The sequence below is a fragment of the Corapipo altera genome, unplaced genomic scaffold (genome assembly GCF_003945725.1).
Source record: "Corapipo altera isolate COAL_440 unplaced genomic scaffold, ASM394572v1 22b, whole genome shotgun sequence".
In the NCBI taxonomy this organism is placed as follows: Eukaryota; Metazoa; Chordata; class Aves; order Passeriformes; family Pipridae; genus Corapipo; species Corapipo altera.
In genome coordinates this window covers 26,170,143-26,192,897 of record NW_020884876.1, presented here as the reverse complement: position 1 = coordinate 26,192,897, position 22,755 = coordinate 26,170,143, and the positions used below count along the sequence as shown (strand labels likewise).

General features: G+C 37.8%; 1 protein-coding gene across 4 annotated transcripts in view; it reads left to right on the top strand.

Moving 5' to 3' along the window:
- Positions 1 to 22,755, top strand: part of RAP1GDS1 (Rap1 GTPase-GDP dissociation stimulator 1) — a 93,620-nt gene that overhangs the window by 69,450 nt on the left and 1,415 nt on the right. For all 4 annotated transcript variants that reach the window (XM_027636214.1, XM_027636213.1, XM_027636215.1 and 1 more), the window contains 9 exons: positions 7,655 to 7,783; positions 10,181 to 10,306; positions 12,992 to 13,135; positions 13,405 to 13,536; positions 13,936 to 14,070; positions 15,665 to 15,790; positions 16,733 to 16,872; positions 19,376 to 19,502; positions 20,924 to 21,052. In XM_027636214.1, the coding sequence (XP_027492015.1) occupies positions 7,655 to 7,783; positions 10,181 to 10,306; positions 12,992 to 13,135; positions 13,405 to 13,536; positions 13,936 to 14,070; positions 15,665 to 15,790; positions 16,733 to 16,872; positions 19,376 to 19,502; positions 20,924 to 21,052 (1,188 nt within the window). The remainder of the gene's footprint in view (positions 1 to 7,654; positions 7,784 to 10,180; positions 10,307 to 12,991; positions 13,136 to 13,404; positions 13,537 to 13,935; positions 14,071 to 15,664; positions 15,791 to 16,732; positions 16,873 to 19,375; positions 19,503 to 20,923; positions 21,053 to 22,755) is intronic.

Below are 22,755 nucleotides of genomic sequence, written 5' to 3'. Positions count from 1 at the left end.
AACACTAAGCTGTTCTGAAAAGATGAAGGACTCAGTTCACATATACAGTTTTCTGTTTCAGTAAAATTATGTTCCCCAAAAATACTAGATATATTCCTGACACAATTCCATATAGCATATAGTATAAAGTTTTAAGATCAACATCTGGAATTTACTTCTTTTAAAAGCACTGCATGAAGATGTATCATACACCTTAGGAAAAAAAACAGATTACAGAAGTTAATTAGAGGGCTACATTCAGTCCTCTGTTTTTCATTTAGTATCAAATAAGACTAATTTGTTGCAGACATGCAGTGTTGTTAATGATTTGGGGGTATATATGCCAAACAGTTAATAGTTTTTCTCCTTGTGAAATGTAAATAAAACAACGTTATGTTCTTCTAAGTTAATTGGGGAATCATTTATGGGTATAGTCAACATTGTTCTGTGTCTACAAATTTTTATGTTCTTTATCCCATTAATTGGAGATGTTTAGGGGCTGGGGCAAAAACCAAGATAGTATCTTAAGTGAGAAACCCTTGGCCACTGAGAGTAACGAAATAGCATTCTACATTAATTGTAGAAACTAGTACCTAGTTTGCTTCTGCACACAAGTATGTTAATATGCCAAAGCATATTTAGTGTTCACACAGTTTCAAGCTTTCAAAATTTGAAGAATTTTGGGATAAGTGAGGAAGGCTAAATAGGGGCTGCTCTCTTGACTTGCAATGGCACAGATTGCAAATGTAGTTAGTAATCACTTTGTTCCTTCAGTCATGCCCATTTCATGAATTGCAGTGTTTTATCTTAGGAAGAAATATCTTCTTTATTAGCAACTCACCATTTCCGGAAAGATATAATTTGCTGTAACTTCCTGTTACTCACTTTCCAATCCTGTGTTCCTAAAACTCTTCTAGTTTTCAGAATGGTTTTACTGTATACATTTTTAATCTGCTTTATCATCTCTTCTAGCATAATTTCCATGTGTGTTTTCTGTGCCATCTCTGTGGAGATCTCATCTCTTGGTGTTACTCATTCAGCTCCAAATACAACTGTTGTATGTGTCTCATCTCTTTCTCTTGTTCTTTTTTTTTTCTCCTCTTTTCTTTGTATTATCTAAGAATTCTTGTTTCCAGTACTTCTAAAGAACAACTTTCCAGTTCCTTTATTTCATATAGTCTTCAGGAGCTATTTTGCTTGATGTCTGCATGAGTGTCACATTTATTACATTTCATAGTGTTAACTCCATGTTTTCTTTGTTAAAATATTTGGAAAAAAAAGGTATTCTCACCTCTAAGCTACTGGAATCCTGTGTATTAATTAAGACTAATGAGCATACAGTATACTTGGTAGCTCAAGACAGACGAGTCCAAAAGCGATGTGTAGAGATACTGTTATCAGTTTTGCTTCAGTGACCAAGCTCCCAGCAGATCTTCCCTAGGAAAACTAATTATGAGATAAATCTCCCAAAAAAGCAGCTTCTGAACAGCTTAACTGTTATGAACACTGAATAAATGACTCATTCCATCTAGTTAGATAGCTTATTCTGATGCAATCAGTAAAGCAGTTGTGTAGTTCAGTGACAACTAGGAGGATTCACTAGCTGCTCTCCTCTCTGCTGAAGAACATCTTTCATCTCACACACTGACACAATATTCACAAGAGCTGCTGAAGCCAATGTCAGAAGTGATAAATGCAGGAGTATTCCCAGCTCTTGGATTTGGGTGCACACCACCACCCTGTTCTGCCGCCACGTCAGGGAGGAGTGCTGGGGGCTTACCAAACCTTCACCTTACCCCACATACTTGGTGGTCTCCATGAGGAAGGGTTCCTTTTGGTGGGAACCCAGCTCATGTTTGGCCCAGCACCCATGGGTATGCTGTGTAAAATTTGCTCATTGACTTGGGCAACCATTGAATTGAACTCCAAATAATATGCCAAAACAATATTAAAAAAAAAATTAAGAAAAAAGGAGAAAAAGGATTTAGAGGACTAAATTTTTAGAAGAAAATTCAGTGACCGTAGCATGTGAATGGAGAAATGCATAGTTGACCTATCTTTCCAATTTTGTTTTAAGAACCACAAGTACATTTGGACCATAGTTGTGAATGGATCAAAAATATCACATGTGGACCATCATAAATTTTCAGGACAGCAGTCAATGTCAGCCTGAGATAACCACTTCACTTCCATGCATTGCAGCATCAGATGGATAATATTCTGACTAAATGCAGTTCTTTGCTGACCGGTTAAACATCAAAACTGAGATTGCCCTGACAGTTAATTGTGGTCACAGATTAGCGAATATCATTTTCAGAATTTACTTACAAAGGTTTGGTCCCAGTTACTTACGAAGAAGATAAACACTACATTGGTTTTGCTGAAGGATGAGCAGTATGGGATTGCAGCCTAGAATCACGTTCTTTGTAGTTATGGAAACCAATTGGACAAAAATAAAAGGAAAAGTATTAGGTAAGGAGAAGGTGTTCCAGTCTTTGAAATAGCACTTCTACCTTCTTTTTTCATGTTTCTGTAATCTTTTCCAGCTTAGCATGCTATGTTACAAAATCACAGGTGGGGACTTTGAAGATTTCTTTACTGCTCTTAATGACTTGCGCTCTTTTAAGTTGCACTAGCTATCTAGACAAGGACCATTACAGCAGAGTTGGCTCTTAGTTGCATCTAATTATCTGTGAACACCCTAATATTTTCCAGTTATTAGCATTTTATGAACAAAGAGTATGAATTGTTTTATTTGATTCTAAACAGTTTGTCATTCCCAGTCAACCAATTACCTTTTTCCAATAGCTATTACTTTATTAGTAGTAACTATCAACTACCTCATTTTTTTTAACATGAGAGACTCATTCTTGAGTACTTTCAGGGATTTATTACACTGAGTTATATAAAAAAGGCAACTGAGAAGAGCATCTACAAGTAAGGTTTTCTTTTTCTAAACAGAGCAAATTAATGGAGCATACTTGTATCTCATCCTGATTCTGGACACTCAACTTGCAGTTGTAACTCCATTTATAACACTGTTATCTAAGCTTTAAAACTAAGATTCCTTTTACAAGGTTCTTGTGTCATCTGCTTGTGTTCAGAAATTATTTTTGCCTACTGTCTCTCAATTCTTTCTTTGCTTCCTTAGTATCTTATTTTATTAGTAACTAAGAGTTAAGAGGACAAACTCAGCTTTGGCATCTCTTGCAGTTCTTTCAAGCTGAAAAGAAAGTGTTGATATTTAATTGCATTGCTAGAAATCAGAGGGGTTTTTTCTTATGGAAAACATCCCTTTGCCTTCAGCTCAGGTTATCTTGACCCTCTTGTCATAATCGTATTTTACTACACAAATTCAATCAGATACAAATAGTTCATTCCTGCTTTCCATTATTAGTCTCTGTGTAGCTATGAATCTGCTTAAGAGCAAGAAGCAAAGCAGGCTTGGATAAAGAGGGAAAAAACTAATAACTAATAACTAATCTAATAAAACTAATAATCATATGCAAACACTCTTTTACTTGATTTAGAAACATGAGTAGTTATTCTGCACATCTCATAATCCTGAAAGCCAAGACTATTTGCAAGTTAATGGGATCAGTCTATAAGGTAACTAATTGTCTCTTGAGATCTCTAAAACAAACCATGAAAGCCTTTTTAAAGAAATACAGAAGTTATGCAAGAAGTAGGCCAATTGGCTTATTAGGTGATCAAATTGGAGATCGGAAGTTAGCTGGATACAGTATGCATGTGTGAAAGTATACATACATTTATATATATGGGCATATAGTAGATAAAAATAATTATGTTTATAGATTCCTTCATCATTTCATTCCATATTAAACTTCAGTCTGTCAAGGTTCTCTTTCCTTCAGTGCCTTTGTAAAAAGTGACATCCTGATGTTAAATCATACAACTGCCAACCTTTTCTTATTCTCACAAAACTCTTAGCAACTGGAATGAATGTTGGGGACTGATGTGCACTGTTGACCATCTGCAAAAGTTATGTAAATACACAAGAAATGGAAGGGAGATTTATGACACCATTATTGTGGTCTAAAAGCAATATTTCAGTAATGCTTCCTCCTAAGATTTACCTTTGCTAATTTTCATGCTTGCCGTGGTTTTTGTTTCATTTACATCACAGCTAAAGATGTCTAGCATGCTTTCAAGACTTAAATATATTTAAATGCAAAGTAACCTAAAGTATGTAAAAGCAGATAAAAAGTATGTTCCTTATGATAGTGAGATAATCAATACAATCACTTTTATGTTATGTGATGATTTAATATAGCTATGGGGATTGCAAGCAGGTTTCTCTAGGGTATGAAATCATGCCACCAATTTGTACAAATTCCTTCAGCATTATAATCACAGTTGCTTATGGGACACAAATGATGAGTTGTTTTCTGAAATTCTTTTCAAAATCATGAACTAGCCTAAATCAGAGTTTTAAACAAAAATGCCCCCGATAAAGTTCTCAATTTGGGATATTCTCCCCAGATCTTACTCTTTGGAGTTTCCATGTGTGTCACCGAAGGACATGGAGCCATTGAAATTCAAGTTTTAGGTAGGTAATTCTTTGTGCTGGCGCATGTATTGATTGCCTTTTATATACCTGTATATGCATCTGTACAGCATCACTGTCAGTGCTTTTCACCCCAAAAGAACACAGAGGCATTTTACTAGTGCAACATGTGATAGCAGTGTAAAATGTGGCTTTGAGTCATAAATTCAGAAGAGGCATTCAGTTTTTCATGCTTCCTGCTCACTGTGCATAAAGTTCTGCTTAGGAAGCTGTTTCATCCTGAGACACGATGTTGCCTGGCTTCATGGCTTGCTTTAGTCCTGTGTCAGGCAACTGCTTGTAGGATGGATGCATGTGTCCCCTGAATTTGTCTCCTGCTCTAGTAGGGCATTAACACTTCCTGCAGTGAAAGGCCAAGATACGCAGTTAATCCAAGTTACCCAGTCTGAGGTCTTTCCTCGGACAGATACAGAACTGCTGGCAGTCTTTTCAGCTAAGACTGAACCACTTAGATGCTTTTAATTTCTCTGGACTAAAAAGTACTGTAGGTCTCAATACCACTGAGATGCCTAATGCTTTTCTCTTGAACTGCTTAGTAGCCTTTGCTAGAGAAAGAACCTTCTATTGGTGGTAATGACAGATGTAAATGTCAAGTCCAGAATTTGTATGGCAAGCCCAAGCTTAAGTATAAACATTGCAAATAGCTGCTGGCAGCCTTTTATTTTCAAAGATCTCACCTCCTATGCAGCTTTGTGACTCATGGGGTTGTCCTGTCTTCGTCAAAAGAGAAAATTTATCCTTCCGCTTACTGCTGTTAAGGCAATGGTTACCCTACTGACAATTCTTGTAATGCCATTCTTACCACTGGAGACAATTCCTGTACTCAGGTGTCATCCTTCCACTCCAGGGAAATGAGACTGGTATGGAGTCTGGTATAATAACTGACTTTTGACCCAGTACAATTGTCCTTTCTTAGCATGTGGGGTTTTTTTCCTTTTTTTCTTACTTGGAAATTCTAGAGGCTCTTTAGTCAGTGCACTCCATGCTCTCTTGACCAACAGTATATCTTTCTGTTTGGCTCTAAAGATTCCTGTTTCCTTTCAAAGATGGATGTGGTTTCCCTTTTTCCACTCATCTTCTCCTCCATGCTTTTTATATATTTTGTATTAAGAAAGAGACAGCAGAAAAAAAAAATCCTCCTCAAAATTGAGAGTTTATGCTTCTGATGTCAGAATGAAGCCCATAGAGATTGTCTCTTTGTCCATTACAGTTGGATAAAGTGATTTTTAGAGTGACATAAAGGTATAGTCTAGTAACAAAGCAATTTCTTTCCACATAATGTTCTATGACATTTGTGGTTTGTGTCTTTGTTCTCCCACTCTCCATGACTACCAGTTTTCCTTCAGAATTTTTAAGTGTCTGCAGGGGACAATCACAAAACAAGGACAAAACCAGATTATTTACCAGTAACTTGAGTTCTCCTACACAGTAATTTTCTCCACAGAACCATCTCCCCCTGCTCCAATTTTCCTATTCAGAGACAGATTTTTACAGTCAGTTTGGATTGAAGTAGGAGGGTGTAGTAGTGACTCACACATCTGCCAGAGGTAAAATGGCATTCAATGCATGCGCTAGTACAATTTGTACTTACCTGAAATTTGACAACTTCAACAGCTCTTTGGTGTCTGACATGGCGTTCTCATAAATTTCACTAAAGATCATGAATCTGTGGAAGAGATAATCCCTCTCCCCAAAAAAGGAAATTCAGTTACTGGTAAGTAATACAGTTTTATTAAAGATGTCAAGCCATAAGGATTCCTGCTCGTCCCCACTAACCTGTAATAACCATGGCTTTTACTTACTTAGTATACCAAATTGATAATTATTATAAAAGTCTTTTATGCTTAATAAAAATGAGCTAAATATTCTGGAATATTTTCATAATTTTTATTATATGAAAATTTCAAACACATTTGGCAGAATTTTGAGGGCAAAGAGCTTTTTGAGAGCGTGAGGTGGTACTAAATTTGCTAAACTTAAGATGTAATATGTTTTTATCTCCCTGTAAAAATCTGCAATTTTTTATGGCTCTGATCCCACAGATATAAAACCTCCAACTGATTTCAGTTGCCTAGAATGAATTCCTTAAAAAGGAAAACAACAAAAAAACACCCCAGAATTCCCCTGTAGGGCTTGACCCAAAGCTAAATGAAGTAATACAATTCTCTTGACTTCACTGGGCTTTGGATCCTTGTCTTTTGGGTCTGTAACATTTAAACATAGTCAAAGTGCTTGGAAACAAAGGAAAAAAGATGCTTAGGAAAATTACTAAACAACATCTGGTGTGTTTATTTAAGTCTGCTTCATTCTATTCAACTGTAAAACAATGTTTTTCTTCTTTGCTATGTTATAGGTAAAATGTGTAAGAGAAAATATCGTTATAAATAATCCTTCAAAACAATCATGTTTCTGCCTAACCATCAAAGCATCTTTCTATTTGCAGACATCTAGGAGCAATAACTTTCTTACTTGTAAATACTATAAACTTTCATCCTATGCAAGAAATTATCAGAATGGCTTCTAAGGACTTTTCTTAAACCTTCCATTTTTTGTCTTTATTAAACTTTCTTTTTTCTCAAGCTCCTCATAATCTACATTGTGACTTCCTGTGTTTATGAAACTTTTCGTGTTTATTTCAGTGCCAGTTTATATTCATCCTAATTTTAATTTTCCGGGTTTGCTCTTTAATAATAAAAGAGAATATAGAAAAAGCTCTCAGATAAATAACTATTTCACTGACCTAGTTTAGGTTGATTTCAGCCGGCTCGTCTCAGTGAGCCCAGAATCAAACCCAACACGTATTAAGAACCTGATAACCACAAAATTGTCAGTAGCTGCATAACTCATTATACCCTATGACCAGATCAGGAAGGAATATTTCTGGGAATACATCCCATTGCCAGGGACAAGGAGAATTATGAGTCCATATCTCAACTCTGGACCTGATAGTGTAGCAGAGTAGAGGAGACAGACATTTAAATGCTGTTTAGCCTAGAAGTTGCTTTGTGTGAAAAATGCTTTTTTGGTTAAAGGAATGGTACTACGAACAGAAATGCTAATTCACTGTTGTACTTTCTTTTTATGTAGATACGTTGCAGTCACAGCTTATCAATATGGGTGTTATTCCTACGTTAGTGAAATTGTTGGGTATTCATTGCCAAAATGCAGCTCTGACAGAAATGTGCCTTGTTGCATTTGGCAATTTAGCAGAACTCGGTAAGTCCATGATATTAATCTCAAATTCACATTCAGTTAAGTTAAGTCTTAGTTAAAGACTAATAAAAGCTTTGCACTGATGCTTGTTCCATTCCTTTTGGTACGCTCTATAATAATAGACAAGCAGTTTCTGCTTATTTTCCGTAGAATCTATAATTGTCTTTTTTTTCGCCTTCAGTAATTGAAATTTATTTGAGTGCTTAATACAATCTTACGTTTTATGTTAATGTTCTTCAGTGCAACTAAACACATTTTAAATCATCCAAACAGTATTTCCACAGCACTGCTACTTACTGTGAATTGTTTATTAATAATATAAATATTGTATCCTGGTGTAGGTCCACAAAGTTTTATCAGGATTAACTTTGACTCATGAAAATCTCTGAATGAAACTGAGACAGGCACAGTTCATTAATCTGCCTATACAATATTCTTTTAGGTAAAGAGTTTTAACATGTTCTAGTCTAAATGCTTCCATGTATAAATCATGAATAGATATTATCTTTAGCAATTTTAGTTACAACTTCATTTAAATTGAAGTTTGTAGCCCTGCTTTGATCCAATGTCTTTGCAGCTGAATTAGTTTTCATTGGAATTCGATCGTGTAAATCAACAGGTTGTTACAGCCTATGTTTTATTATCACTTATGTTTTACATTGCTGTTCTTTTGCTAACCTATTCAATGAAATTTTAGTCTTATGAGTTTTTTTGCACTGCAGTAGAATAATATAGCAGTTATGATATCATCCTGTTTTTCTGAGAACATTCAGCAGTTCAAAATGTGAAAAATATATCTCTGAGTTTGTAGTGTTTGGTGGCCTGAGTTCATAGATTCCAAGGCCAGAAAGAACATTGTATCTAGTGGTCTGATTGTACACATGATACCTTCACTTACAGTAGACAACTCCTCTTAACAACTCAACAACAGAAAGAGCCATCAAAGTAGCACTAAAGAAGTTAATAGATGACAGGTCTTCAAGATGGGCACTGTGTACTGTGTCTGCACAACAGAAAGTATAATAAGAGTCATGCACTGAAAATTTGGTGCTCAGATGCAACTAAAACCATAAGGATATTAAATACAAGAAATGGTAGCCTCATGGAGAACTGCATTGCCTTTCCCTCTTTGGAAAGATCCAGCTCTGTCCTGTTGAGGAACAAGAACCACGGGAAAGAAGCTTAACAGTAGCTGCTTCCTTTCCTGTTATATGACGAAAAGGTCCTCATTCTTTAAGATTGGCACAAAATTAATTTAGTTTGTAATACTTTAATCTCCCTTAAGCAATAGTTTAGTCAATCACATTGAAACTGTATTATTTTATTTTTGCCTTGTAACTTCAGGGAATTTTTTGGTGGAGTTATCATTTTGCATCACTTAAGAGACAACTGCATTGCACAGATCCCTTGGAAAGCATTATATGACTCTTATTCTCTGCCAAAGCAGGGCACAAACCAATAGAGTGATGAATCTCCTTTTAAAAATACTGGAAAAATCAAAAATCCACTTAGAATATGCTGTGCAACTGTGCATAGTGAGAGAAAACAATAATGGAATGTGCACAAAAGAGTCTAGGTCTTCAGTTCATGCTTTTCCCAAGTCCTTGGGGTCAGTTCTAGATTAAAATAATCCCTAACCATCCATCAGAGCAATAGCAAAGGTGCTGGAAGATTTTCTAACTACAGATGGCCCTCAGGAGGTGGCAACTGGAGAATGCAGAACACCAGCCCTACCACCTGCATCCCTTGTAATACTGCCAGGGAGGAGGAATGTGATACGGGCAGTGGAATAAGAGATGCTTTTGTTGAATGTACATTTGAAGATCTGCTGGCTAATCTGCTGGTAGGAAGCCCACCCATCTGTAAAAACTGCTTTATGCTCTCTGTGCAGGGTGAGATGGCCCAGCAACAGCCACACACAGATTTCAAAAGAAATGTCAGCATCGTGAAACCATGTAAATATTAAAGCATTGAGTGCAAATCTTCATCTCTCCCATAGACAATGTGGTATATAACCTGCTCTTCTTCCTGTTAAGATGAGGGAAATCAAAGATTTAATATATATTTTTGTACTGTTACTGTTTCTATAGCTACCTTTACATTTTGTTGGGAAAAACTAGCCCCAACAGCCTTGATCATATATTTATATAGTTTTTACAGCCTTAATCATAATAAATTCAGGTCAGCACATTTATCTGAAAGTGTGAGACATATATCTTTTCATTTTGTGACAAGCACAAGTCTATTGTTCTTGTCTGTCAAGAGCACTATTAGTCATCTTACTGTGAATAAAGAGTCATCTTACCAGTGAATAAACCTGGTAACAAAGAGAAAATAAATAGTCCTACCTTTTGATGTGATTTGTTTACTTCATACTGAATTTTTCCTTTTGCTTCACAGAGTCAAGTAAGGAGCAGTTTGCCTACACAAACATTGCTGAAGAGCTTGTGAAACTGTTCAAGAAGCAAATAGAGCATGATAAAAAAGAGATGATTTTTGAAGTTTTGGCTCCCCTGGCAGAAAATGGTGAGAATTTTTTCTTGCACTATCTTTTACTCATTCCCTTATGTGTATTTTGATGTATTGGTGTCTCTTTCAGGGACTAAATGCAGAGTAACTGGCTGCTTTGTTCAGAAGCCACTATGACTGACCCTTGTGATGGTAGTTTCATGCACGGTGAATAGGTCTTCATTTTTTTGTCGAGCGTATGACAGGAGCCAACAAATTGTTGATGCTAATTCCATCTGTGATTCACTCTACGATTATATTTTATTTCCCTGTGCCCTCAGTGGGAATATCAAAAACTGCTTTTTAGAGGGCTTTACAACATTTGTCTGCAAAAGCTGGCTCAAGCATGAATAGACCACTGCAGCACCAGGACATCATTTCCTGGAATCGCAGAGCCGCTAGCAGTTCCATTTCCTATGAACATTATTTTTGCTAGGGACGTGTTAATTGCAGAGCTAAGAGATGGACACTCCATTTAATGTTTGTTAAGAGATCATAGGAATTTAATTTGGGTGTTTGGTGGTATATACTGTGGTAGCCCCAGGTGGCTCCTGGGAGTTTCATCCACTGCTCAAGCCAGAGCAGGAAGTGACGTACACCTGAAGGAACTCACAAAGGAACAAAGGGTTGTACAAAGGTAGTTTGTACAATCTGTCATCTGCCCTTAGTGGAAATGGAGCTGGGCTGAAGTGGGAAACAGTTCTAAGTATGGAAGACATCACCGTATTTGATGGCTCTATAACTTTGTTTTAACCATCTCAGCATTAAAGCTTGTTTAAATTGAATAAATTATTAGATAGAATAGCAAACTCTAAAGATTTAGGTTTCATTCTACTCTGTGTACATACATACTCTGTGTGTGTCTGTCTTACATTGTATAAATTAAGATAAACTTTAATTTAAAAAGTTATTTTGACTTTTAAGTGGTATGGGAAATAAATTCCTTTTTTCAGTTCTAAAGCTGCACATTTTTTCCAAAATATATTAATTTATTATATAATAACTAGCAAGTTGCTCTGAGTTATTCCATTCTCAGGGACTGACATGGAATAGGGTTGAACGTTTTGTGTATTTGACGTATTTCAGTTCAAGTGCTTAATTTTTCTTAGACTACGTTTTTTAGTTCCAGTTAGATTTGAGAAGTTCACTGCTGCTGACGATAACTCTGGTTCTTGCATGTACGAGGTAGTCAGCTGAACATTTCCGCTGTAAATTCAAGGCATACTTCAATGAGTTCACTGTGCTGGTACTATTTAGGTGTTTTTGGTTGCAGACAATTAGCAATAGGTCAGAAGGAAAAAACATCTAAATTAAGTATTTGCAGAGTCTAGATTTTGGTGGTTGGGGTGTTTTAAGCTTGTTTTTTATTTAGTTATTGATTAAGCACACTGGTGTAGCAATTTCAGTTTCAAATCACAAGACATCTACAACCCGATATTCTGGAACTAAGGGAATTCTCTATTTTTTAAAGCACCTCAGTGCAAAAGTGCCTATCTTAAAATAATCCCAACGGAATATTTTGCATTCCCTAACAAAGTTCATGAGAAGGTCAGTTGCTCTTAGAGGAACAATGAATTTCACTCAGGCCAGAAGCCTACTGACACCAGGAAACTGAGAGTCAGACACATCCTTCACCAGAGGTAGAATACACTTCCTCTCCCATCTGTGTTGTAAACTATAAGAAAAAAATATTTCCAAAGCTTTGGCCTTTACAAATATTTTAACTTGGGTTAAACAGCTTATTGTTAAAACACCATTTCATGCGGAAAGGTGAGAGAAATGTATTTCTTTGCACACTTCTGCAGAGCTTTGTGACTGTGTTTTCCAAAACCAGCATGCAAAAACTACCAGAATCATTTTTATGTGTGAAAAGACTTAATAACAGCATCAGACAACCTGCCATTCTGTCTTAATGGAAAGGGAGTTTAGGCATGTGAGGAGATTCCCAGCTCCAAGTTCACAGGGAAGTATCTGTTAAAGATTTTGTTGTTGTGGAAACAGGAGATAAACCACTGTTCCCAGGTTCTATGTCACCACCTGAAAAACATATTTATTGCCTTCTTGAGCCTTGTTTCTAGTAATAACTAAGAAATGTGTTTGCCTCATCAATTTCCAGTTTTTCTTCAATCACAACAAACTTCCCTCCAGACCCAGCCTTTTGGATTTGGCCTTACTGTACTCCTGCTGCAGCCCTTTCAGCGAATGGCAAAAATATTGTCTCAACTAAAAGAAATTGCTTGGTCTAAGATTTCATCAAAAAGTTCCGTGTTTTATACTTATTTGTGTCAATGAAGTTAGTAGCGCTTCTGTACATGAAACAGAATAAGAAACCCTAAGTTTGTTCTGCAGCATAGTCCGAAGTCTATGAACAGAGCACAGTCCTTATAAGTCTGCTGTGTCATGACTGAGATGCCAGAAGTTTGCTGTAGAGAAATATCCTCATTTTTGAGAAGTGAAGGACTCCACAGAGCTTCAGTGTATGGTTGTGCTCTAAAGGCCGTCCAGGGAGCGTCTGCTAGATGAGTAATAACAGAAGTTGGCCCTAAGAATTTCAAATAAAGGAGTTGCAGGTTTATGTATACAAGCCGTCAGTGAAACCAGTGATTTCTTCACTACTTCTTCTCACAGTCTGTCTTGCGTGTGTGTGCGATAGGTGTATTTAAAATCCTGATTCTGACTCCCATTATCCATGCTGTTCTTCAGATGTCATTAAACTGCAGCTGGTTGAAGCAGGCTTGGTGGAGTGCTTACTTGAGATCGTCCAGAAGACTGTGGACAGTGACAAAGAGGATGATATTGCAGAGCTGAAAACAGCTTCTGATCTTATGGTTCTTTTATTGCTTGGAGGTAAGTATGGGGTGTCACTGTCTTCTGCAGAGCAACAGCAGATATTTGTAATGCTGTTTGGCTGCCGAATTTCACTATTCATTAATTTTCTAAATAACTTAGAGGAGCTGCTACCCACCAGGCAAACATTTAACAGGTCAATTTTGTCCTGATTCCACTGCAGGACTGTATTAATTGTAGTGGAACCAGCATAGCTTCACAAATATAAAGAGAAGTTTCCCTAACAAACACTTTTTTGGTTTGCTGACTGTCTGTGCTTTTTACCCCAGATGAATCCATGCAGAAGTTATTTGAAGGAGGAAAAGGCAGTGTGTTCCAAAGAGTGCTTTCATGGATTCCTTCCAATAGTCATCAGCTACAGCTTGCAGGAGCACTGGCTATTGCAAATTTTGCCAGAAATGGTAAGAACATGCCATAATAGCTTATGTAAATTTATGTGTGCCCTTCTATCATGCTCTTTCTGTACAGCTACAAACAAAACCTGTGTCACAGTAAAGCTGGTGTTTATACAGCAACATCAGTAGTTTTATACTTTACAATCCTGAAAAGCATTAAGCTTACTTTAAAAATACTGTTTGGCATTTTTAGAAGGGTATAGGGGATTTCTGCCTTCTTCAGTGTTTCTTCTATCACTCTTCTAAGTTTGTTGTGAGCACTGCAGCTCCCATTGATGATGGTCAAATTCTAAACGATGAAATCTAGAAAGGAGGAAGGAAATAACCCTTCCATTTGTTAGACATTATCGTAAAAACCTTAGTAATGATCTTCCATTCACAAGTGACTTGTCTCATCTCGCACAGACGGAAACTGCATCCATATGGTGGATAATGGCATAGTTCAAAAGCTGATGGATCTGCTAGACAGACATGTGGAGGATGGAAATGTAACTGTGCAGCATGCTGCACTGAGTGCGCTCAGAAACCTGGCTATTCCTGGTAAGGCTCTCTTTGCATTGCTAACTACCCAAAGGTGACATTCTGCTCTCCCACTGCATCCCCCAGGGAATGAGGGTGGGAGAACTGACTGACAGTCCTAGAGGGAGATCACACTGCTGCTTTTCATCCTGCCCCATCATTGCTTTTGTGTCTGTTGCACAGCAGTTGTGACAAGCAGTTCAAAATACATCACAGGCCTAGTGACCGTCCTTTGCCCCTCTGATCCCACACTATCTCCCACCAACAAAAGAGCAGCTTTGTAAAAGGCAAGGAGGTGAGGAGGCCTTGGATATGATTTCTCAAACCTTTTTGTCCAGAGCACTCCATTATGAGTTTTTTTGGTTGCTTCCTTTGGGATCTGTCTCACAGCTGAGGATCCCCACCAGAGAACAGTGCCCACTTTGTTGAAACAATGGACCTTACTGTAACTTCCTGAGACTTTGAAAATTGCCAAATTAGATTTGGAGGTAGACTGTTAGAATAGCCAGCCTATTGCAATTAGTTACTGTTTGTAGGCAGTGAGCTGAATGGTAATTTTGTCATTTTTAATAACTTAATTTGTATGAGTTTTGATTACCCAAGCATAAAAGGTAGAGCACATGGACATAAAAAACAAAGCAAATCTGTAATACTTGTGGTATGCTTTCTTGTACCAAGCCAAAAATAAGTCTTATCCATTTAACCTTATTTTACTGTTTTCAGTTTTGACAAACCATAACTTTTTAGAAATGATCATGCATACATAACTAAACCCACTCTGCTTTGCAGAGTTTGCTCTGCAGTTTGCTTACCTTTCTCAGGTGAGTCATTCTTCTCACTTCAGTCAGTCAGCTTCCCTATAGCCTGTGCTCAAGGGTGTCTGCCAGAGACCTAAATAAGCTTCCCTGTACATTGTTAAAGAAAAATGAGCAAGTAATAACTGACCTCAGTGATAAGCTGCTTGTTAAAACACTATTTTGAATATCAAATAAGTGCTTTTTTCTAAGTACGCTGTTGGGCAGGATTTGCACCTTAAGTACATTTCAGAGAGCTCTGTGAAAGCAGAGAGCATAGACTAGCGGAGGGCATAAAAGAAAGGTTGAGGGAGGGTAGGGGGCAATAAAAGGACTTCAGACTCCAGACATGTCAGGTCAGTGTTGTTCTTATAAAGTATTGGAACTGGGTAAGAGGTTATTCTGCTAATTAGATGCTTTAGTTTCTTTGCCTGAGGAATAGAAGAGAATTGTTGGGACTCAGGGAAGTTACCTCATAATTTGGGGTACAAGTATTAGCCTGGGCTTCCACCTGATGCATTTTGTGGAAGATGCTATTCCTAGACCAAGTGGAGAAGTCTAGCCCAAGTTTGTGTTCAGGCTGAACACTGAAAATTAGATGTGCATGCTAGGAAAAAGCACTTAATTTCACAGCTGTGCCTTAGGATCCGTGACATTTTTCCATAATGCGGGGTAGCACCAGCGCACGCTCATGTTCCTGAAGTCTGTGCTCACAACCTATTTTTCAAACCACGTCTGAAGATTTGCTTCAAGACCATCTTGGAAATAAATTATCTTCCAGAAACGTTCTTGAGATCAATCCCTGTTCTTTATTCATGCAGTTGTAAATAAGGCTAAGATGCTATCAGCTGGCGTTGCAGAAGCTGTTTTGAAATTTCTCAGATCGGAGATGCCCCCTGTTCAGTTCAAGCTGCTGGGAACATTAAGAATGTTAATAGATGCACAAGGTAAAAATAAACTGTTCTCTGTGTTAAGTGATTCTCTTTGGTTCAGTCTGTGACATGCTGCCAAGATTCTTAAAAGAGAGAAGCAGGGAATTTTTTAAAATTTTATTCCTGAAGTCTTGGAATAAATCTAATGCATATGCAAAGGGAGAGGAATGTGGGTTTTTTTCTTTCAGAACTCCTAAGCTGACTACTAGGGACCCTCCAAATAAGTGTCAAATACTTATTTGCTTTTGAATTTCTTTACACTGTCACATCATAAGTATGTATTGAGGCGTGAGTGCTTGAAGCAACCACTCCTGTTTTGCTGTTCACTTACTGCATTTCCTGGCTGTACCTCACTCTTTGGAACAGGCTAATACTCTATTAATTAATAGACTGCAATTTCAAAAAGAACAAGCACCTTTGAATTAACAGCTCATTCCAGGATGAGGATTTATAAAATCAGAAGTCTGCTAAAAACCGCAAGTAGTTAATGAGGTAAATTAGCTGCATATGTATTTTTGACCCAGTCCTGCAAAGTTTTTCAAAAGATCCATTATAGTTCTAGTAAAGCTATTAGATGTGAAACAGAAATTCATTGAAGAAACTTACATGACTTAGTCTATCAAACCTAATCTAACTGACGACAGAGCTCCCTTGTGGCAGTGGTCCCTCCTGGTTTTAAATTTTTGAGCTAGCTCACAGCTAACCTGGGGGTCTGACATCACCTGTATTTTCCCTGCTCTTAATCAATGCATAAGCTTCATTAACTGGGCTGATAAGGTGTTTCCATTTTGACTGGCTTTACTTGCTTCAATGCAGCCTAGACTTCTGCTGTTGTAGTGCAAGCTAGTGAAGTTCTGCTAATGCCTTCTAGTTAGTAACTTTCAGCTTGTTTTTCTAGCACTTGCTTAAAAAAAGTGACAACTTTTTTGTTGTGTTGTTGGCTCCGGCATCATGTAGCAGAAGCAGCTGAACAGCTGGGCAAAAATGTAAAACTGGTGGAACGATTGGTGGAGTGGTGTGAAGCCAAGGATCACGCAGGTGTGATGGGAGAGTCCAACAGACTACTTTCTGCACTTATACGACACAGCAAATCAAAAGTAAGTTAGTGGTGAAAAAGGTCAACTTGTAACAACTAAGAGTTACTCTGCACTTGCTGTCGGTAGCTGACCCTTCAGCACATGGTCCTTCTAGAGAGCCAGGTTGGGTATTCACGTGTTACATCTCCCCTGCCCAAGTCTTGACTCATTTTTGTTTTTAATGTATCCTGCAGCAGTTCAGCATGCCATATTTTCCATGTTTTAGTGATGTTATATGTGAAGAATCATTGAGCTCAGTTGTTATGAACTTGCTATATGTTTATATAAAAATGAGATCCAGAAATAATCTGTCCCCTTGCTTTTCATATAGCATATTTCAGAGTTACAAGATTCTGACGGATCATTAGAAATCATAATTTATCCCAAATTCTAACAAAAGCTTGCTTGCACGTGGCTAAAGGTACGATGTTAAGAGAAACTTATTTGTCTTATCTCGTCACCTTCAATACCTTTCAATCAAATACCTTTACCTAAACAGTCCAAGTCTGCCGCCCTTGTTCAGGAGAGTATTAGGCAGAACATAGCCTTAGAAGGGACAAATGCATCTCCTCTGGAGACAAGCTATTTTAGGCTCAGACTTCCTTCAGCATGTCCACTGATATGAACACAGACTGCATTACTGAGCTTAAATAGCAAGTGTGATTTGGAGAACTCAGACTGTAACAGTGACCTCTTCATTCATGCATGGCATGAATGTTTTTCACAAAGTGAAAAACATAGTGTGGGCCTAATCTATACTGAGCCTCTCCAAGAACAAGTCAACAGGCCTTACAGGGATTTAAATCTTTCCTGGTTTCTAATATTACCTCTCTCTAATACCCATTCTCCATTTTATGTTCAGCCTCTCAAACTGATCAGGTTTCATTTCTCTGAGTTCTTATTTTTTCTACACCCACCCCATACAATCCCCAGCATGCGTGGAATGCCAAATGCCACTACACATGCAAGATTTTATCAATATTCTCTACAGGAAAACAGAATTCAATTCTAAATATGAAGACACTACTGATAGCATGAAATAGATATTAATAGGGAAGTTAACAGAATTGTCACAGGTGAATTTTTGTTTGGTTTATGTACTCATAGACAAAACCTGACGGGAAGAAGAAAACAGAGCTGACGGGGTGGGTTTTTTTAAGCTTTTGCTGCCCTCTAGGTTTGAATATGAGTACAACTGTATGGTTCTTTACAGCATGTCAGATTTTAATTTGGCTTTTAACTTTAAAGGATTTGGAGTAATATTTACAAAGGCAACAGTAGTTTAGTTTTAGTCATTCTAAAAAAAATGGAGTAAATACTTTTGATTTTAGCCACACTAGCACCAAGCCTGTTGGCTGTCATCTGTTTTGCCTTTAAAGGGTGATGTTCACCTACAAAATAAAAAATTTTGATGTCAAAGATGCTGATTGATTCTTAAGGCTTATACAGCCAAAATTCCACACCAATTCAAATAGGACTTAGCAGTTTCTAGATTGTCTCAAAACTACTTTGGAGTTCCACCAGAAAATCACAAATAATAAAACACATCATTGCAAGTACGCTCTAAATAATATATATATAATTATTTTATATATATATATAAAAATACTTAAATGCTTGCATACATTATGTCATTTAGGGGAAAAAGGGTTTTAAATTTGTTACTCTTGAGTTATTAGGCTGTAATTTTTGGGACATAAAATGGTGAAAACATTAGGTGCAAAATCACTTTTAAAATTATAACTGACAAGTACCTGCAGAGACTAGAAATCTTTATTCATGCTTGTCACATAAGTAAGTTGGATCAAATTTTGGACTTGAAAACAGAATCTCAGCTGTGTATTTTTTAACTGATTTAGGGGATATTTAACCCAGTCAACATTTTAATTTCTTATATACTGGGCAGCAGTATTGGCCAACAATTCATTTTAATGGTTGGCATTAGAACAGAAACCAATACATTGGTATCCCATACCTACCTTTTCCTTTCCTTTGTATTTGAAGGAAAATTCCACAATATTTAAGAGACTGCTGCTCATTTTCCTGCCTATTTCTAAATATATTTTTTAAAGTACACCATTTCTGTTACATAGTAAGGTGTAATAGTTGTGATCTCACCTCTCTGAACATTTTGAAGAAACTCTGAAAATGTTCTTGTGTTTCCTTATCCCAAATATGTGGCTCACTGGGTACTTTGAACACCTCACTGTTTGGTGATTGATGGCACATCGTGAGAAGTTGAGTTACACGATATGACCTGGAAAAGAGTTAGTTATGTGTGTCTTAACTTAGCTATGGGGTCACCTGGCTTGGTTTAACACATTGTATCTTACAGTTGCAAAGTAGTAACAGATAACTTGTAAGCCTGTGTGTGTGTACATTTATGTATAAAGTGATTCTATGTGCATAAAGCCAATGAGTGGGTCCTTACCTGAAGATAACATAGCCTCCATGACAGTTTCCTTAGTTAATGCAGTTTGTATGCAATACAGATTTTTTTTTATCTTTGTGTTATCTATTTTAGGATGTAATTAGGACCATTGTTCAGAGTGGTGGCATCAAGCATTTAGTAACCATGGCGACCAGCGAACACGTAATAATGCAAAACGAAGCTCTCGTTGCACTGGCATTAATAGCGGCATTAGAGTTAGGTGAGTATCCCAGCAGTTCACCTGTTGCCTTTCCAGTATGTGCCCAAGAGAAGCCATAGAGGGAGAGTTGTGTGAGTTTCTTTGGCAGTGTAGAACAGCCTCCTCCTTCCATCTCCCTTTGGGTAGCACAGCAATACATGACGGTTCATGAAGACACTGGCAGGCTGTCATGTTGTGCAGAAAACTGGAGACTGCTGGTTCTACAGTATCTGTTCCATCCTTCTGGTAGATGATATGATTTAGAAGGGCCCTTCAATTTAACTTTCAGATTTTGGGTAAAACCCAAAAGAAGGTGAACGTACTTTACAGCGGAGACTATATGACCTGACCATGTTCCTACACTGGAATGGTCACAGAATCACAGAATGTTCTGAGTTGGAAGGGACCCACAAGGATTGAGTTCAACTCTTCAGTGAATGGCCCATACAAAGATTGCACCCATAACCTTGGCGTTATTAGGACCATGCTCTAACCAACTGGCTGAATGAAAATAAATCTTTCACTTACCTAATTAGTAAGGGCTACAGAACACACACAGATGGATAATGCCCCCAAAATGTCTTCATTAAGTTCCACAGAAATAGGTGCAAGAGTTGCCATATGAAGGCAGAGATGATTACGCGGCTTGACTTGCATTTGTAGTACCTCAGATTTCCAAACAGAAAGGTAAATGGCCAACTGAGGTTCTGTTTATCCTTGCTTATTAACTAATATAAGGAACTAAACAAATAGCATTACTTATTTTTGCTCTTGATTTCATCTCTTGTCATCAAGTGCGTACTACAGGAATGCTCTGTTCAACTTCCAAATCGCTGCCAATACATCAGGGAATTGTTTTAAATGAAAGGAAATATGTTCCTAGTCACATGAATTGTCTAACTCTCTTGTCTTCAGGCCTTTAAAGGCTAAGCCTCAGTTCAATACCTAATGTTTCTTAGAAAGCTACAGAGGTAGTAACTCACACTGTGATCTTGAAAAGTTTTTCACAGCCTTTATAATGGACTCTGAGCTCCCTCTACCATGGAATCAAGAACTTCACAATCTTATTTACTCAGACAGAATTTCCAAAAGCAAATGCAGGCAATGGAAGTCTTGAAAACTGAAATATTGCAAGTGTTGGCCTAAATAGCTAGAAAGCCTGGTGGCTTTTCCATCAGCTCACTGCACATTTAAGACTGGATTTTGTCATTAAACTCTGTGGCTGTCCTTTCAAGCAGTTAGGCAGCTTCACATTTCTATAGCAAGAGCCGTGATTCCTGTCATCATACCATCAATTATGTGCTTCAGTTTCATACCAGTGAATTATGTACCACAGCACCCCTTTCACTCCAGTGAGAGATCCATGTTTCAGTAAACAGCTACACATGGAAGCATCAAAGCAAGTGGCACTTACAGACTTTAAAATTTTCACTTTATTTCAGTCACTGCTGAAAAGGATCTTGAAAATGCTCAGCTTGTTCAGATTCTACACAGACTGCTCTCAGACGACAGGAGTGCTCCAGAAATAAAATACAATTCTATGGTGCTGATCTGTGCTCTTATAGGATCTGGTGAGTATTCAGGAGAGGCTGCGTCCTGAAATTTATGGATGCAAACTTAGTTCCCTCCTACAGCCTGAACATAGAGCAAATGCAAACACACTGAGACTGGTTTTCTGTTCTCAATGGATGTACATAGAAAGGTTCGATTTACTGTGACACTCTCAAGGAAGAGGCTGTTAAATCAGTTTGGGATATTAACTGCAGAAATCAGACTCTGGCTTTTGCAGGGTGCAGCTAACTCAAACTTTGACAGGAAAGAAATGACAGTATCAGGTTGTCTTTGCAAATATGAAGGTTAACAAGAACTTTATTTTCATCTTAAGCTGCAAGTTCCCTATAACTGAGGTGTGATGGTGGTTTAGGAAGGATCCTTACACTTACCTCGCTAGGAAGAGTCCTTCCCTCAGCAGCCCTTGTGTGCTCAGCCCACCAGCCACAACTGTTTAGGTTGCTTTGAAAGATGAGCAGGACATGCATTAACACATGTCAGTGCTGGACACTGCAAACTCTCATCTCTCTGAGCTTACCCTCTGCTAAAGGTCAGGCTGTTTTCAGGGTGGTGTAGCAGGCTGTGGTTTGATACTGCAACTTCCCACCTGTGTGTGGGCAAACAAACAAAAATAAACCACAAAACAAAAAAGAGCAAGGTGTCATTGAGGGGAAAATTTGATTCCCAGCTGAGGTTTCAAGAAGTTGCTACATTTGGTTTTTTAAGAAGTATTTAGTCTGTGGAAAGAGAACTAATTTCATTCCATAAAGGTTTCAGGCATTTACAGACAACTAAGATGACAATTGGATTAAGTACAGAAAGGTGTAAACTCAGAGTCTGTCTGCACACGACTTGCCAAGTGTGAAATATTTGAGGTTTTCCAGAGATGAGTTTACAGCAATTCAGTTTAATTGATTAAATGTTACCATAGCTAAGCATGTGCTGTCTCTGTAAACAGAGGTGCTTTTTTTATTAAACAGAGTTTTTGCCTACTGCAAGTGTAATTCAGGTGACCTGTAGATCCATGCATGTGAATGCTATATTACTGCCATCGTATAGGAACAAATACTTGGTTTTAGAGAGTATACACATCTCAGTGTCCAAAGGTTGTGCTCTAAATCTGCTAACCAGGCTCAGCTCCCAGTAAGCTTCTGCCTTTGTTGAACTTCAGACAGTGTTAAGCAGTAAATAGATATCAATTTATATGTGACTCTTGCTATCTGGAAGTTTCTCTTGCAACTGAGTGAATGGTTAGAGAAAGAAAAATGAGGATAATGGAAAACGGAAGAATCACGAAAAGCAGAGCATTTGTAGCTAGCACAGTCACTTCTGTGTGTGAGAGTCTGGGAACCTGGATGTTATCAGCCGCTGTAAAGCACAGTAAAATGCCTGCATAAACATGTTGATATCTCAGGAGAAAGAAGAAAGTGCTTACATGGCATAATCACCCCAATAGCTTCACTGACATCACTCTGATGACATCACATACAGGTTCCCAGGTGCACAGCAACATGAGAATTCCCAGCTCTGACATGGTGGGGGTTAAACTGCATGAAAACTGAAAATATGTGAACAAGAAAGAAGGTAGGGATGGGAACAAATTTAAAAAGAAAAAAGAAGTAAATAGCACAGTTACAGCCTAGCTATCTGAAGCAGGTTTGGTTGGGTTTTCTCCTGGGAAATTCAGGGATCAGGCCCACAGCAGCATGTGGAAAGCAAAAAT